We start from the raw sequence: 17,567 nt of genomic DNA, 5'->3' as shown, positions 1-17,567 counted from the left end.
AAGATGATGAGTATGCTGGTAATGGTTCTGTCTCTAGCAGCAAAGATACAACGTATAGATAATACATAATCTTTTACTAAGAAGGCACACATGTAGGTACATTTAAACAGATAAAAATTTTGTTGTTTTTTTCATGAGAAAGATCAAGTTAACAATGTTTATTTTGATTTTGAACGTAAATGTATCTTTCTGCCTAACTCATACATAGGGGCATATTACTCATTGGCTGATAAAGTAGGCATGTGCATTCGAAAGCTTCGTTAGCGGCTGAATGCGGAAGAAGGTGGCTACTCACGTTCTTTGGCTCTTTTCAGAGCCGGATGTATTCTTGTGAAAGTGCAACACACTATGATCTAGATTTGCACAGAACTTAGTGTGTTTCACTTTCACAAGAAGAAATCTGGCTTTGAAAAGAGACATAGATGCCTATTTATCAAATGTCTGTCGGACCTAATCCAACAGTGCGGATCAGGTCCAACAGACATCGCTGAATGCGGAGAGCACAACGCTCTCTATATTCAGCATTGCACCAGCAGCTCTTGTGAGCTGCTGGTGCAACGCCGCCCCCTGCAGACTCGCGCCAATCGGCCGCCAGAAGGGGGTGTCAATCAACCCGATTGCATTACAAAATGCCCCTATGAGATACAAGCAAAGAGTTGATGTTCCCTATGAGATATAAGCAAAGAGTTGATGTTCCCTGGCTGAGAAAATAAACCTGCGCTTGGTGTTTGGTTGGTAGAGCCACATCAATGGGGTGGTGCATATGTGCACCAAGTGTGGGCATAGTGGGGTTGGGCAGAGTCAAGAAGTGCTAGGCAGTCACGAGAACATGGGAGTTTTGCCCTGGCTAGGGATGCTGCCAGAGGAATAACCTGTGGCAGTTCTGAAGATCCAGTATGGTTGGGATAGCTGAGTCAGCCAGCTGTGTGCAGTCCTTAAAATGACATTAAACACATTGAGATAGTAATATAAAATGATAAATCGTATATATATAAAAAAAATATTAAAAAAAAGTATATATATAAACTTTTATTATTTATTTTGTCCTCTTCTCCTGTTATATTCCATGCAGCCATTGACTGTACACTCAAGTGAATTATTTATAACTGTCCCTAATTGGCCACAGCAGAGAAATAAACCTAAGTTACAACATGGCAGCTCCTATTGTTTTATAGACATTAAAACTTTACACTTATTTTGTCAATATTTAAACAACTAATGAAACTTTAAAAAAAATATCTACATGTTATTCTCAGGCTAATATTTTCTTTGAATGCGTCATTCCATCTAGCATTTATTTAGTGTTAAAGGTCCCTTTAAGGTGTGAACAATGTGAGGCTCATTAGGTTTTATTGAACTAAATTTGTAAACTCTCAAACTCAAGACCAAAGAGCTTAATTCTTGCAGACTATACTAAATCTAATCTTCATTTTCTGCATTTCTTAAATTGATGAGTTTATGGCAACTCCGCATTTTTTCTTTTTCTAGATGAATTTAGGAACTTTTCCCTGAATCACCCAGAATATGCCAAACTGTTCACAACTTACTTAGACCACCAGAGGTTTTATATGCATGTGCTGCAGGAGGAGGAGGAAGAGGAGACAAACTTCCAGCCCTATATTACAGGAAATAAGGTTTGTCCTGTCATCCTGGAAGAAGAGAACCTCAGCACTTCATCTGACAAAAAAGACGACTGAGTAAGAACCTTTTCAGGTACATCACCTACAGCCTTGGAAGGATGAAGGGGATCAAAGTCTACTCACTGCCTATATGAGAGAAACCAAGTGACCTTTGAGAAAATGTAAGATCTTCTACACCCATTGTCCCATGGTGACACTGAGATCCCTCACACGTAGGGCAAACAAAACAACTGAAGAATACAAATGACTGCTTAGAAAAAATGGTGGAACAAGGGACGCACAATCATATATATAACAAAGGAGATACAGTAATAAAGTGGACACACTGTCATTTGTTAACAAACAACTATATGGTTTTTATTTGCTGATAAACGTTGCTTAACTTTGTTTTTGGAAAATTCGCCAAATACTGAGTTATTTATAATTTAATGAGGATAATTAGACATTGTGGAATAACATAGTTTGTGGGGATAAGCGAATGTTTTGTAACATTCGAAAAATGTATCGTGTTTTAACACATTTGTTCACTCATTTAGAATTTCGAATGTTTGTACAACAGTCTAACATTTGTTTAATGTAATAGTATTTCTAATGCTATCTTTAAATGTAATTTTCATTTCGAATTCTCTACTTCAAATATTGCATAATACAAATCAATATATTTGTATATATTATGTTTAAATTTACTAAACTCCCTACAACATGAACTATTGAACTTCTGAATAGTATTTGTTAAATCAAATGTTATATTCGAAATTTAAAATGTGGATATTCAGTGTAATTATGAACATTCAAAAACTAAAGTAACATTCAAAAACCGAAAATAAGATTTGATTACTGAATTTTAATGGATTTTTGTTCTTATCAGCATTCAATTGTCCAAAACTAATGTCTACAGGACTATTCATTCTACCAAATGAATTGCACTTTCAGCACATTAGCCCATCCCTAATACATTCACTCGCATTGCTAATAAACTCTGAAAACGTTTTGTAATTCAACTTTTCAAACTTGTCAGTGGAGGTTATATATTAAAAAAAAAAGTATTACTTCTAGTACTGAAAATAAAAGCTTTTGCTGGCTATTACTAAATTTATACAGGTGGCCCTCGTTTTACAACGGTTCAATTTACACCGTTTCAGAATAACAACCTTTTTTTCCAGTCATGTGACTGCTATTGAAAAGCATTGAGAAGCAGTGCATTTATTAAAATACTCAGTAGGTGGAGCTGTCCTCTTTTGTTGCAGCAAAGCCAAGCAAGCTGAAATTAATCAGTTTAACCAGACCTGAGCTATCGAGCAGATTTCAAAGGAACAAGATCTTCCTGTCTTTAAATCAGTCCAGATTGGAATGCATACAAAGAACTGTTTGCAGAAAAATGCAAGTGAAGTCTGTGTTGTGTGATTATTTTATTAGGTTTATAATGCTGCTTAGCAAATCTTTTTGTTCATTTAACTTAGTTTAATTATATATTATGTGTGTGTGATTATTTTATTAGGTTTTTAATGCTGTTTAGCATTTAAAGTCTTCATTTCAAAGCTTTAAAAATAATGTATTAGGTGTTACTTATGACAATTTTGAGAGGGGGCTGGAACCTATCTCCCTCACTTCCCATTGACTTACATTATAAACTGGGTTTCAATTTACAACGGTTTCTATTTACAACCATCCCTTCTGCAACCTAACCCTGGCGTAAACTGAGGGCTACCTGTATATAGTTATTGAACCTTCTTTGTAAGATTCTGATCAACTGCTTCAGTGATTCAGGAGGTAGGAGCCATATAGTGATTCAGACACTGTATTGCTCAATCAGTTCTAGTCTAAGGAATGGTGCTTCTGGTGTTTCTTGCTAGCAGTAGCTATTAGATATTCTACTAAAAGTCATACATTAAACTAAATTAATCTCTTCCATGAACCTTTAAGCTATTTGAACTAAATAAACTACTTACAAAATAAAAAGTGATGTTATTTAACTTCAGGGTTAATTAATCCACTTGCAAATACCCCAAATTATTGTCATAAATGCCAACGTTTAGAATAAAAAATGTATTTCCAGGGCCAATTTGCAGCAGAGCAACTAAGTAAGCAGGTTACTGGACTATGGACCACGCCCACGAATGCTTCCCATAGCTCCACCCACTCCGCTATGCCCCAAAACATTCCATTTAAAATGCACAAAATATTTCACATTGTATTTTGTGATCTAATTTGTAAAGTGCAGGAGATACTTAGATGCCAGTCAACCAAATTAGATATTTTAGTATACTGTTGTAATTTAAAGTGCAGGAGACTCACAGGCCACAATAGGCAAACACATACATGAGACCAACAAAGATGTAAAGCCAACACCTCAGGGACTGTCCCAGGAAAATCAAAACAGCTGACATTTTTTTTTTTCTTCAATTTGAACTACACTTTTAGAGTGACATTTTTTCATACACTGATAAGCTAAATTATAATTATACACTTTCTAATGAGGTAGGTATCCTGGGTTCAATTTTTTTTGTACATTTTGAGGAGGATAAAAAGTGCATTCTTTAGTTTTTCAAGTTTTTAATAATTTATGACAGAATATTGTTTAACTTGTGTTTGATTTGTGTCCTTTTATTACATTAAAGGGACAGTCATTTGTATTGTTGAAAAAGATAGATAATCCCTTTATTACCCATTCCCCAGTGTTGCATACCCAACATAGTTATATAAATAAACTTTTTACCTCTGTGAATATCTTGTATCTAAGCCTCTGCAAACTGCCCCCTTATTTCAGTTCTTTTGACAGACATCCATTTTAGCCAATCAGAGCTGGCTCACCTGAACTCCATGTGCGTGAGCACAGTGTTATCTATATGACACACATGAAATAACACCCTCTAATGGTGAAAAACTGTCAAAATGCCCTGAGAGAAGAGGCAGCCTTCAAGGGCTTGGAAATTAGCATATGAAATTAGCATATGAACCTCCTTGGTTTATCTTTCAACTAAGAATACCAAGAGTACAAAGCAAAATTAGTGATAAAATTAAATTGGAAAATTGTTTTAAATTAAATTCTCTATCTGAATCATGAAAGTTTATTTTGGACTAGACTGTCCCTTTAAATTGTTTGACACCTCAAATAAAAAGAAGATATTTTTAATGACTGATGGATATTTTTTTATACTTGTATTAACAAAGAAACAGTTAGATATTTTTGAGCACCAATTTCTAATGTTATGGTACTTTGATACATGAAAAAAATAGATCCTAATTATTAGTGTTTTATAGCTTATGTTACATTTACTGTTTCAGTATGTTCATTAAAATAGCAGAAACTTGTTATATTTGTATGATTTAAAAGAACACCGTTCATTATGCTATGTGTACAAAAATTGATGCTTTTTTAAACTTTTTATTAAATATTAAGAGTACATATATATATATATATATATATTATATTTCTTTCTTTTGAAAATAAATTTGATTTACAAAATATTTTGTTTATTTTATTTATCAATAAAACTTGTTTTCTTATTTGTAAAAATGTTTTGTGTTATTTAAGTATGTATTTAAATGTAGGGTTTGGTATATCATCCCCAGCACTTTCCTTTTTAATAACAAGTATACACAAAAGTGCATTAGTTGGTTTGTACAGTCACATAGTTCCCTAGATTCACAAAGCCTGGAGTGATCTCTCCAGTGTCACCTATTATGTTATATACAGTTTCCTTCCTAAGATAGGGAGAGTCCACGGCTTCCTTCCTTACTGTTGGGAAATACAACACCTTGCCACCAGGAGGAGGCAAAGACACCCCAGCCAAAGGCTTAATTATCCCTCCCACTTCCTCATTACCCCAGTCATTATTTGCCTTTTGTCACGTTAGGAGGTGGCAGAGAAGTGTCAGAAGATTCAGAGTGTCCTGAAAAAGGGTATCTGGCCTTCGAGATAGGACTGGAGTTTTAAGTAGTTATGTCAACCTCTCAGTGAGAGTATTGATGAAAGTTAGAGTCTGGAGATGCAGGGGAAGTTTTTCTGCGAAACCATCCAGACTACTTTTTCTTAACAGCTCCTAAGCAATCAGTGTTGACAAGTTTCACTGCCTGATTTCTCTCACTCAAGTCCATGTCAGGAGCGCTGCTATAGGACTGTCACACTTGAGAGGCTGTGTTCTGTTCCACAGCATGGATCCTGGAGGTTTTTTGTTTCAATTTTTACACATAAAACGCTATAACAGGGTCACAGTGTGGCTCCTTTAAACCTTTATAGGATCCAGGGTTAATATCCTCTGAAGGGGGTTTATTGAACAGTTGGAGTTATTTAATCAGTGTATTAATTATTTACATGCTGCTTTGTGTGGTTTTTTTCTGGGCTGATAGACTGTGTGTTTTTGGCTGGAACAAACAAGTTTCACTTTTAAGTTTCACTTTTGTTTTTGAAAGTGTTGCACAGCTCCTATTACTTGCTGTACTTGTAATAACAGGGGAAGTACTGTCTTGCACTCCATGTGACCGGGTGTGGTCTATGTTAATTTCCTCCATTCCGGCTGAGACTTGAACCTGAGGAGAGCGTTTCCTCTGTTAACTGTCTGGGTCTAGGTGAGTGCCCCAGCCATTGGGAGTATAAAGGTGCAGTTTTCTATAATAAAAAAAAAGGTTTTTATTTGTGTCCTTCTGTGGGTATTTCCTGAGTTATGGAAGACTCTGACATGTTAGAAGGTACTCCTTCTATACTAAATCATACCTGTTTATTGTGTGAGGAGGCCGTGGTTTTCCCGCCCACTCAATTATGTTGACACTGTTATAAAGTCTAAGAAGAGAGACAAGCCTGCTAAAGCTCATAGTCCCTCTGAGCCGTCTACCTCTCAGGGCTCGGCGTCCCATGAGATTACTACCCTTGCTAAATTATCCACTCCACATGCAGTTCCCCGTAGCACATCTAATCCTCCATCCGGAGGGGTGCCTTCTTCCTGACGACTTTGCCGCACAGTTACAAACGGCGGTGTCTGCGGCCCTCAGTGCATTACCTCGCTCTAACAAAAGCAAGAGAAAGGTTAAACATAGCTCTCCTGACCCGGAGTCATCTAAATATTTATTGGATTTAGCTATTATGTCCCAGTTATCTGATGATGATTTAACCTCTGTAGCTTCAGAGGGTGAACTTTCTGGGTTGGAGTCAGTGTCTAAGCCTTCTGCTCCAGAGGAACTGTCCTTTAGATTTAAAATTGAGCACTTGCATTTTTTATTAAAGGAGGTTCTGTCTACATTAGAGGTTCCAGAGGCAAACCTGCCTGAAGAACCTATGATATCTAAATTAGACAGAGTTTACAAAGACAGGAAAGTTCCTTTGACTTTTCCTGTGCCGGTTAAGATGGAGTACATTATTAAGAACAAATGGGAAAGAATTGGTTCTTCCTTTTCCCTCTCGTCTACTTTTAAAAAGTTGTTCCCGATCCTGGACTCTCAACTGGATTTGTGGTGCTCCATTCCTAAGGTGGATCATGCTATCTATACGCTTGCTAAACGTACTACTATACCTCTTAAGGATAGTTCTTCGTTCAGAAAGCCGATGGATAAGAAAATGGAAACCTTTCCGAGAAAGTTGTTTCAACATATGGGATTTTTGTTTCAACCGGCGGTTGTAGTTACAGCAGTTGCCGGAGCAGCTACCTACTGGTGCGACTCTTTGTCGGAAGTCATTGATGTGAAGTCTCCCCTTGAGGATATTCAAGACAGAACTAAAGCTCTGAGAATTGCTAATTCTTTTATCTGTGATGCGAACATGCAAATTATTTGACTAAATGCAAAGACTTCTGGCTTTGCAGTCCTAGCCTGCCGTGTGCTCTAGTTGAAGTCTTGGTCAGCGGATATGACTTCTAAGTCCAGACTCCTTTATCTTCCCTTCAAGGGAAAGAATTTAATTGGTCCAGGCCTGGACTCCATTATTTCTGCAGTTACCGGAGGCAAGGGTGCCTTCCAGCCACAAGATAAGAACAAGTCTGAGGCATGAGTGCACACTTCACATGTATTTTGCTGCAGTGAATCCATACTTGTAAAGCCATGCATATATTTTCTAAATTTTTCATTTATAAACAGTATTTTATGGACCAAGAAAATACATTAGATTGCTTCCTTTTATGTTTTAGTTTATATAATTGTTGTTGCAGGGTGCCCTGATGAACAGTTGTTATCATAAAAGGGACAGTCTACTCCAGAATTGTTATAGTTTAAAAAGATAGATAATCCCTTATTACCCATTCCCCAGTTTTGCATAACCAACACAGTTATATTAATACACTTTTTACCTCTGTGATTACCTTGTTTCTAAGCCTCTGCAGACTGCCCCTTTATCTCAGTTCTTTTGACAGACATGCAGTTTAGCCAATCAGTGACGACTTAAATAACTCCATAGGAATGAGCACAATGTTATCTATATGACACACATGAACTAGTGCTGTCTAACTGTCCAAAACTGTCAAAATGCACTAAGAGGCAGTTCAACAACTTATAAATTAGCATATGAGCCTACCTAGGTTTAGCTTTCCACAAGGAATACCAATAGAACAAAACAAATTGTAAAGCTGTTTAAAATTGCATGCCCTATCTGAATCATGAAAGTTTCTTTTTGACTAGATTGTCCCTTTAAACACATTTAGCTACTGCTGTGTCTGTCCCGCTGCCATGGCTCCATTTACCACATTGCTTACAATAAAGTTCATATTAAAGAGGTTTGCGTAGTACCGGATCTCAACATACACACATTAAATATGCATAAATAACATTGTTATGATCGTAAAATATATATGATGTCAGTTTCCACAACAAATTTTTCCACAACAAACAAACGTTTTTTTTTTCACCCCTGGCACCTGAAGCCGACGCATGCAGTTATTGGCCAGGAAACAGGGGGGTGTTTACACTGTGTTTTTAGCTATTTACGGTTGGTGAGTTGTGTATAGAGGATTTGTCCTAATTTTTAACGCATATCATTCAAGTTATATAATTTGAACTTAAATATTCACTATTATCTTATTAGGAAAGAGTTCTAGTTAAGCCCCTTAATCTTTCTTCTCCCTATTTTTGTATCAGTTATATTACGGGTAGCACTGGACTGAATTTTAGATTCAGCCCTTTTTTCCTTAGTTACCAGGTCCTAGTGCCAGTACTATTTTTCTCTCTCTTAATTACAATGAAGTTCCCTAGCAAGTAGATAAGAGTACATTTGTAGCATGATCAAACACAGATATGTGCAACCGAGAGACATCTGCATGGTTTTTGAATAGCTTTCCCAGACAATATGGCTGCCTGAGGTGGGAATAGTGTGATTGTGTATTATTTAATGCAGCTGTCAACATATCTGGGGAAGTGTTGCATATGTTACAGCACACATATATTTTTGCCATTAAGGGTGATTTTAAATTATGGGGGTCTTTGTATTCAATCTGTTTTCACTTGTGTTTGCCTCTCAGCTGGATTTTGAATAGACCTTATAGTGAATAGACTACATAGAATAGAACAATGGAATTGGAGCAACTGGTAAATACACAAAGTTTTCACAAATCTGTGACTGTGTCACACTAGATTAGATTCACTAACAGCAATCCTTATATTTATTTGTTAACTACATTCACTAAACCTTCAAACTTCTTTAATGAATGGTTGCTAGATTTTGAAAAGGGTAGAAACCCCTGATTTATTTGACATCAGTCAAGGACGTAACTAAAGGATGATTATAAGGGTATGATAATCACAACTAGCACTAATATTTTGAGCAGCGCCTTGAGACCCTTAAGGGTGATTAGCCGCGCTTTACAAGTACACAATACATACATACATACAACTACCACTAATATTTTGTAAGCTTGTTTAGTCATTTATATATATATATATATACTATATTGATATACTATATTGCATCTGACAAAGCTATGATCTTGAACATAGCAATTTTATAGTAACAATATGATTAGATGATATTACAGATAACAATGAACTTGCTTACAACATCACCTCATCAAACAGGAAGTTTGTGTGTGTCATAGTCAAAACTACAAGTCAGACAGATAAAATATACTTAGTAGCTATGATTTTAACCTATTGGGTAAGATTCATAGAGGCTTGTTAGGCTGCATAGGGGCCTCATTGTTAAGGCAATATCATGTTTAAATTTTCATTGAGGCTCACTTAACCTATATTTTCTAGCTTTCCTGCCTCTAAGACGTATAGTTGTGTTAAATGGCCCAATACATATGTTACACTGCAAACTGTGGGCCAATAGCTACACAGAAAAACAATAATTATATCACTTTAGAATTATGTATGAAAAAGGGTCTCTGTAAATGGGTGTAATTTCTAAATATTTGTATGCATCTTTTGTTATGTTAAAGTGAATGTATACTTAACAAGCTGTGAAAACGGCATTCTATAGACTTAAAAATTAGCATAAGTTTAATTCATTAAATAAGTGCAGCTCTCCCCTCCGCCATACTGTCTAATTAATTGACAGATGACGAGGCTTCAAACAACTAATCATGGTTTCCCCCCGGGCCATGACGTTAATGCAAAGGGCTGAATGCCCCGGGTGGGAAACCATGATTAGTTGTTTGAAGAATCGTCATCTATCAATCAATTAGACAGTATGGCGGGCGGTAGAGCTGCGCTTATCGGCGGTGCAGTTAAAATTTCATAAATTAAATTTATGCTAATTTTTAATAGTCTATAGAATGCCGTTTCACGGCTTGTTAAATTTACATTCACTTTAAGTAAGTCTCAACAATCACAAAGATGCAAAAAAGGAGCAGACCGTTAGCACTCAGACAAATTGACTTTTGAAGTGGGCATCCTGAGCACGGGGTATTTCAATGTCATATCAATATTAAAAAGTAAGTTACTGCGCATCGATCATCTTCTAGAAAATCTGCGGTAAACAATCACAAATTCATACTACCACAGTTGGAAGAATACTTGCATAGCAGGGAGCACATATATTGTTACACTATTTTAAATAACACTTAATATGAGTTTGTCCTGTCACAAACATGGTACAACAATTAAGTGGGAGCATAACACACAACCAAACAAAAACAACCTGCAAAAATATAAACAAATGTGGCATCTATGAGTGGTTTCTGATACTGTAAATTATAGCTTGTTCAAAAAATTATTTTACTTAGTGGCCTATTCAATAAACCTTGTTCCTGAAAGTAATGTTTTACAGAAAAAAATACCAGCAACATCACAATTAAAAAATTGCAAAATTAGCTGCACATGTATATTAACCGCATAAAAAAAAATTACTTTTAAAGCTTTACTAAACAAATGAACTAAAGTAAAAAAAATAAAACATATGTACAAGAAAACATTGAAACCAGTTAACCCCCTAACTGTTGAGCCATTTCACACCCACGTGCTTACCTATTTTTGAGTTTTTAAATTCTGCCAGCATTTAAACCCTACTACAAATATATTTTCAAAGAGAAACCTACACATAATATATATTTGTTTATTTTTTTCAGCAAACCCAGCAGATTCAAATTATACCATTATGTATGTATATATCATGAAATTTGAAAAATTTACAACAAAATTGTGAAAAAAAATAATCTGCACTTAGGGGCCTCTAATCAAGTAAATGCTCATTTATTTACATCAGATGATCACTATTACCATAGCAGGGGTCTTGGGGGGTTCTAGGCTTTTTTGATTGCATATTATAATAACCTAGAGACCCTCTTATTAAAAATATATGTCTTGTTTATATTATTTTTTAAACATAAATGCTTAAATTTTATATCCCCAAGACACAAATATCCCAGCCATGTCATAACCATAAGAGGGGGGCTGGCATCAGCTCCAAAAGCTCCCCCCAGGATGACAAAACATGGACAACAACCACATATCGTAATCCCCACTTAAAGGATTACAGAACATTGAAAGCATAGCCTATAATGTTAAGGATAAGAAATCCTCTAATAGGTTGAGATATAATGCATTTTTTAGGCTAAAATTGTTGCTGACAGATAGATTAAGCTTTGCAATGCTTGTACTCCCTCTGCAATTGAATTTATTGGTTCAACTTTGTGTTGGAGGATGCCTATTTTAAATTAGAAGAACCAGTAGAGAGTTTTTTCCTTTGGGTTTGCTAAAGAGACAGTCTAGTCAAAATTAAACTTTCATCCTCCATAAAAGCCTATATAAAAGGGGCAGACTGACTCACCCTTTCAAAGGAGGATTCCACACTCCTCCGAAGTTCTATACGCAATTGATTCTCTTCCTTTCCAGAAAAGTCTGGGTCCTGGCGGGTTTTCTGATATATATTATAAAACCTTCAAACAAACTCTAGTTCCCCACTTATAGAATTAACAAATATCAGGCCCACCTCATACATGTAGACCAGGCTGGCTTTGTTCCATGTCGGGAGGCCAGAGACAACACCATAAGAACACTACACCTGATTGACTATGCAATAACATATGGTTTAGAGGTGGTCCTGGTCTCTACTGACGCAGAGAAAGCCTTCAATAGGCACAACTGATCATACCTACAAGCTGCCTTAAGGGGATTTGGGTTTGGCTCTACCATGATCAATATAATTTTCAGCCTATATAACAACCTATTTGTTATACAGTATACCTCTGCACTCATTGAACAAATTGAACCTGTGGCTTGGTGTGACACCTATAGATTTTTCACTTTATACCTCCATCCCACAGGGTTTGGAAGCACTATGTTTTTTCTTGACAAACTATTCAACATATGATTTTTTTCACCATTCAATTTTTATTCTCTGCAGTTCAATATCTGCTGACACGCGAAATTTTTATGTTTAAGGAAAAGTACTATCTCCAAAAGCGTGACACAGCTATGGGTGCGAAATTCACACCGTTCTATGCGAATCTCTATATGGGATTTTGGGAGTTGTGCCACGTTTTTGGAAATACCAATCCTTTTTGAGAAAACATATATTTTGGGAGGTACATTGATGACTTGCTGTTGATATGGGATGGGGATGAGCAGTCTATTTGCCGGTTCCACAGCTATGTCAACAGCAACAACTTCAATCTTGAATTACCTATGACAGAAAACCAAAATAAACTAGACTTTTTGGATGTTACTCTCACTTCACATATTGATACACACTCTATTGAAATTGAACTTTACAGAAAGAGCACAGCTGGCAACACGATTTTGCACTCTACATCATTTCACCCCAAACACACCATAAAGTCAATACCTTATGGCCAACTTATTGGGACCAAGCATAATTGTTCGTTGGAACAGAAATATCAGTTACATGCACAACACACTAATCAGAGGTTAGAGGCTCGTGGATACTATGTTGATCTCTTCAAAGAAACTAAATCCAGAGTAGATGATCTGAAAAGGGAAGATTTATTTCAAAAGAATTAAAAAAAAAACTCACAAAGAAATAATAGACCAATTTTTGTTATAAGCTATAGCCAAGATTACATGAAAATGTGTGGCATAGTATGCAATTGCTTACCTATCCCTAAAAGTGATGTTAAGTTAAAAAACATTATTGCTAATGGTTGTCATTTTTCTGCACGTAAGGCAAAAACATTGAGAAATATACACTGTGTGCAGAATTATTAGGCAAATGAGTATTTTGACCACATCATCCTCTTTATGCATGTTGTCTTACTCCAAGCTGTATAGCCTCGAAAGCCTACTACCAATTAAGCATATTAGGTGATGTGCATCTCTGTAATGAGAAGGGGTGTGGTCTAATGACATCAACACCCTATATCAGGTGTGCATAATTATTAGGCAACTTCCTTTCCTTTGGCAAAATGGGTCAAAAGAAGGACTTGACAGGCTCAGAAAAGTCAAAAATAGTGAGATATCTTGCAGAGGGATGCAGCACTCTTAAAATTGCAAAGCTTCTGAAGCGTGATCATCGAACAATCAAGTGTTTCATTCAAAATAGTCAACAGGGTCGCAAGAAGCGTGTGGAAAAACCAAGGCGCAAAATAACTGCCCATGAACTGAGAAAAGTCAAGCGTGCAGCTGCCAAGATGCCACTTGCCACCAGTTTGGCCATATTTCAGAGCTGCAACATCACTGGAGTGCCCAAAAGCACAAGGTGTGCAATACTCAGAGACATGGCCAAGGTAAGAAAGGCTGAAAGACGACCACCACTGAACAAGACACACAAGTTGAAACGTCAAGACTGGGCCAAGAAATATCTCAAGACTGATTTTTCTAAGGTTTTATGGACTGATGAAATGAGAGTGAGTCTTGATGGGCCAGATGGATGGGCCCGTGGCTGGATTGGTAAAGGGCAGAGAGCTCCAGTCCGACTCAGACTCCAGCAAGGTGGAGGTGGAGTACTGGTTTGGGCTGGTATCATCAAAGATGAGCTTGTGGGGCCTTTTTGGGTTGAGGATGGAGTCAAGCTCAACTCCCAGTCCTACTGCCAGTTTCTGGAAGACACCTTCTTCAAGCAGTGGTACAGGAAGAAGTCTGCATCCTTCAAGAAAAACATGATTTTCATGCAGGACAATTCTCCATCACACGCGTCCAAGTACTCCACAGCGTGGCTGGCAAGAAAGGGTATAAAAGAAGAAAATCTAATGACATGGCCTCCTTGTTCACCTGATCTGAACCCCATTGAGAACCTGTGGTCCATCATCAAATGTGAGATTTACAAGGAGGGAAAACAGTACACCTCTCTGAACAGTGTCTGGGAGGCTGTGGTTGCTGCTGCACGCAGTGTTGATGGTGAACAGATCAAAACACTGACAGAATCCATGGATGGCAGGCTTTTGAGTGTCCTTGCAAAGAAAGGTGGCTATATTGGTCACTGATTTGTTTTTGTTTTGTTTTTGAATGTCAGAAATGTATATTTGTGAATGTTGAGATGTTATATTGGTTTCACTGGTAAAAATAAATAATTGAAATGGGTATATATTTGTTTTTTGTTAAGTTGCCTAATAATTATGCACAGTAATAGTCACCTGCACACACAGATATCCCCCTAAAATAGCTATAACTAAAAACAAACTAAAAACTACTTCCAAAACTATTCAGCTTTGATATTAATGAGTTTTTGGGGTTCATTGAGAACATGGTTGTTGTTCAATAATAAAATTAATCCTCAAAAATACAACTTGTCTAATAATTCTGCACTCCCTGTACTGTCACCCTCAATGTTACTCCAAACTAAAAATCGTTTGTGGCTTTCTAGAAGGATGGGCTGCATGAAATGTAATGGGAGGGTTTGCAAAACTTGCATACATATTAATCAGGGTGATACATTTGTTTCAAGCACCACAGTAAAAGAATATGACATATGATTTAGCATAACATGCAATACCACTCATGTCATTTATTTACTTACTTGTCAAGGATGTACCAAACAATATGTAGGGCGCACAAAACGTGCCCTACGTGACAGAGTTTTGCAACACTTAAGAGATATAGGAAATCCAGATAGTACTACACCTATAGCCAAGCATTTTAGGCAGGAACATAATTCAGATGACTCACTTTTACTGGTACAGGGAATAGATCATGTTCCTATACACATAAGAGGAGGAGATAAGGAAAGGCTTTTAGACTAAAGGGATCTTCAAACTAAACATCCCTTCAGTCTAAATTTGATTATGGATGTCAATTTGTTCTATTGAGTACACAGAGATAGTCAGTCCTCATAAAGCAAAGTATAGGATGTAAATGTTATTTTTTAGTTTAAACATAAACACTATAATATTCATATAGGAAATTTTGTAATCATCCTTATACTTGTATAGCTACAGGTGAACTTTGGTATTTTTTTTTTTATTAATTTTTTTTTCCTCTTTAGGTTGTTCACTCTATGAAACATTGACAAAATTGTAAAAAAAACTAGTTATTTGGCGTTTAAATGCATATGTAACTCATTTATTGGAATAGACAATACATAGATAAAATCCTTGTTTCCAAGGGTTAAAAATGTAACAGGTTTACATACTTACTAATTAATTATGTCTTTAAAAAATGCAATGGGGTTGGAGCACTGGTTATGCCATTGAACAAGGGCTGAGACTTGGCCCGAAACATGTGTGGAATTGTGCTCTAACCAAGTTATAGGCCTGTAATTCGGATCCTCATGTTTTTATTTCTTTCCATATTTTTTAACATTTTTTGAATAAAGATTTTTGCTATTTTTTTTAACTTTTTTCATCATTATTTGGTTTGGAGATGCAGGATTTCAGAGTGTGTCTATATAACAACCAGTGGCTAAGATTAAGGTTAATGGTATTTTTTCCGACTCGCTTCCAATTTGCAATGGCACTCGGCAGGGATACCGGCTCTCTCCTTGGCGATGGAGCCTCTAGCAGCACACATTAGGTCAAAACAAGAAATTGGGAGGCACTCAGTGGTGACTAATAACTAAAAAATAAGCTTATATGCGGATAATATTATGCTGACTATTACTGACCCTAGCAGGTCTCTCTGAACCCTACTTACAGAGTTCATTAGCTATCACACTTCCATATTAATAGCCAGAAATCAACTATCTTGAATATAATGAACTCTCTGAGATATGCCCTTACCAATTAAAAAGAGATCACATAAAATATTTAGGTATAAACCTTACCCCAAAAACGTCTTCCTTATTTCAAACCAATTATGTTCCACAACTGAAAACTATCCAGAATGATATAATCTAAACCCTTCTCGTGGTGGGGTAGAATACAAGTAATTAAGATGTCCATTCTACCTCATATACTCTATCTTCTCCAAACAGTCCCTATTAGCCTTCCTCACTCATACTTTCAAAAATTACAATCTACCCTCGATAAATTCATATGGGCTAGAAATAAACACAGAGTGGCAAGGAACACGTTTCGATCCAAACAATGTGGGGGGACTGGGAGTCCCTCATATCTACAGATATTACCAAGCAAATATACTTCAACGTAAATTAATCTGACATACATGCCTAGAGGATAACATTTGGATCTCACTTCACTCACATATCTTTAAAACTCCACAATTAGGTTGTCTTTGCTGATTATCGACTACCTGCCGACCTCAAAAAACGAAAACCTCTCCTCTATATAGACACATTTTTACTACCTGGGACAAATATTTGACTATACACCTAAATCTTCTATGTCCACCCAAATTTTGGAAATTAATTATAAAATTATATCGAGGTGGTATCTTACTCCATCCAGAATACGACTGTTATAGCCTAGGTCATCTTCTCAGTGCTGGAGGGGCTGTGGGGGAATATGAACTATGCCCACATTTGGTGGTCTTGTCCCCGTCTGAATAATTTTTGGATCTCTCTAGAAAAAAACCTGGGTCCCCTCTTTGATTCCACATTTCAGTTAACGCCCCTGATGATCTTATTTAATGATAAACCTAAGATTGTATGTAAAATAAGACTTCAACTTCTCCAAATTTGCTTAAATGGGATAAAATCTCTGATAGCGAGAAAGTGGAAATACACTATAATACCTACTATAACTGAATGGAAGGAGAGAACGCAGGAACTATTATCACATTTGGGAATGGCAATCAAACATACAGGAAAACTAACCCTGCGATAATGACAATTAGTTTGCTGCATGATTCCTATATTATATAGAGGGACTTCTGACATACGGCAGGCCACTTACTCAAGCATTTTTGCTACGTGGACATCAGACTAATTTAATGGCGACAGTTTATCTCACTGTCGTGCACTCCTATACTTAGTATAACTTTAGTGGTTGTAATTGTAATCGTTGGGTAATGTTTGTACTTCCATCTCCCTTTACTAGCTCCAATAAAGCCAGCCCCATGGTTACGCACACACGATTACAAGTAAGCAGAAACAAGCTTTATATTTATGCTTACTTGCTGCAACTTTTTTTAAGTTTCACTGCAACCCATTTTAAACAAATTTAAAAAAAGTGCTCACCAGATTGTCCTGTCCAGCCTCTTTGCTGGAACTGTAAATAA

At 36.5% G+C, this 17,567-nt stretch overlaps 1 protein-coding gene across 2 annotated transcripts in view; it reads left to right on the top strand.

Moving 5' to 3' along the window:
* LPCAT2 (lysophosphatidylcholine acyltransferase 2) overlaps positions 1-4,773 on the top strand; it is a 272,374-nt gene extending 267,601 nt beyond the window's left edge. For both annotated transcript variants that reach the window (XM_053699568.1, XM_053699567.1), the window contains exon 15: positions 1,489-4,773. In XM_053699568.1, coding sequence (XP_053555543.1) covers positions 1,489-1,697 — 209 coding nt within the window. In that variant the 3' untranslated portion in view covers positions 1,698-4,773. The remainder of the gene's footprint in view (positions 1-1,488) is intronic.
* Positions 4,774-17,567: the final 12,794 nt, after the last annotated feature.

Source organism: Bombina bombina, chromosome 1 (assembly GCF_027579735.1).
Source record: "Bombina bombina isolate aBomBom1 chromosome 1, aBomBom1.pri, whole genome shotgun sequence".
Classification (NCBI taxonomy): domain Eukaryota; kingdom Metazoa; phylum Chordata; class Amphibia; order Anura; family Bombinatoridae; genus Bombina; species Bombina bombina.
Note: the sequence above shows the minus strand (reverse complement) of the source record. Positions and strands in the feature narration are given on the sequence as shown.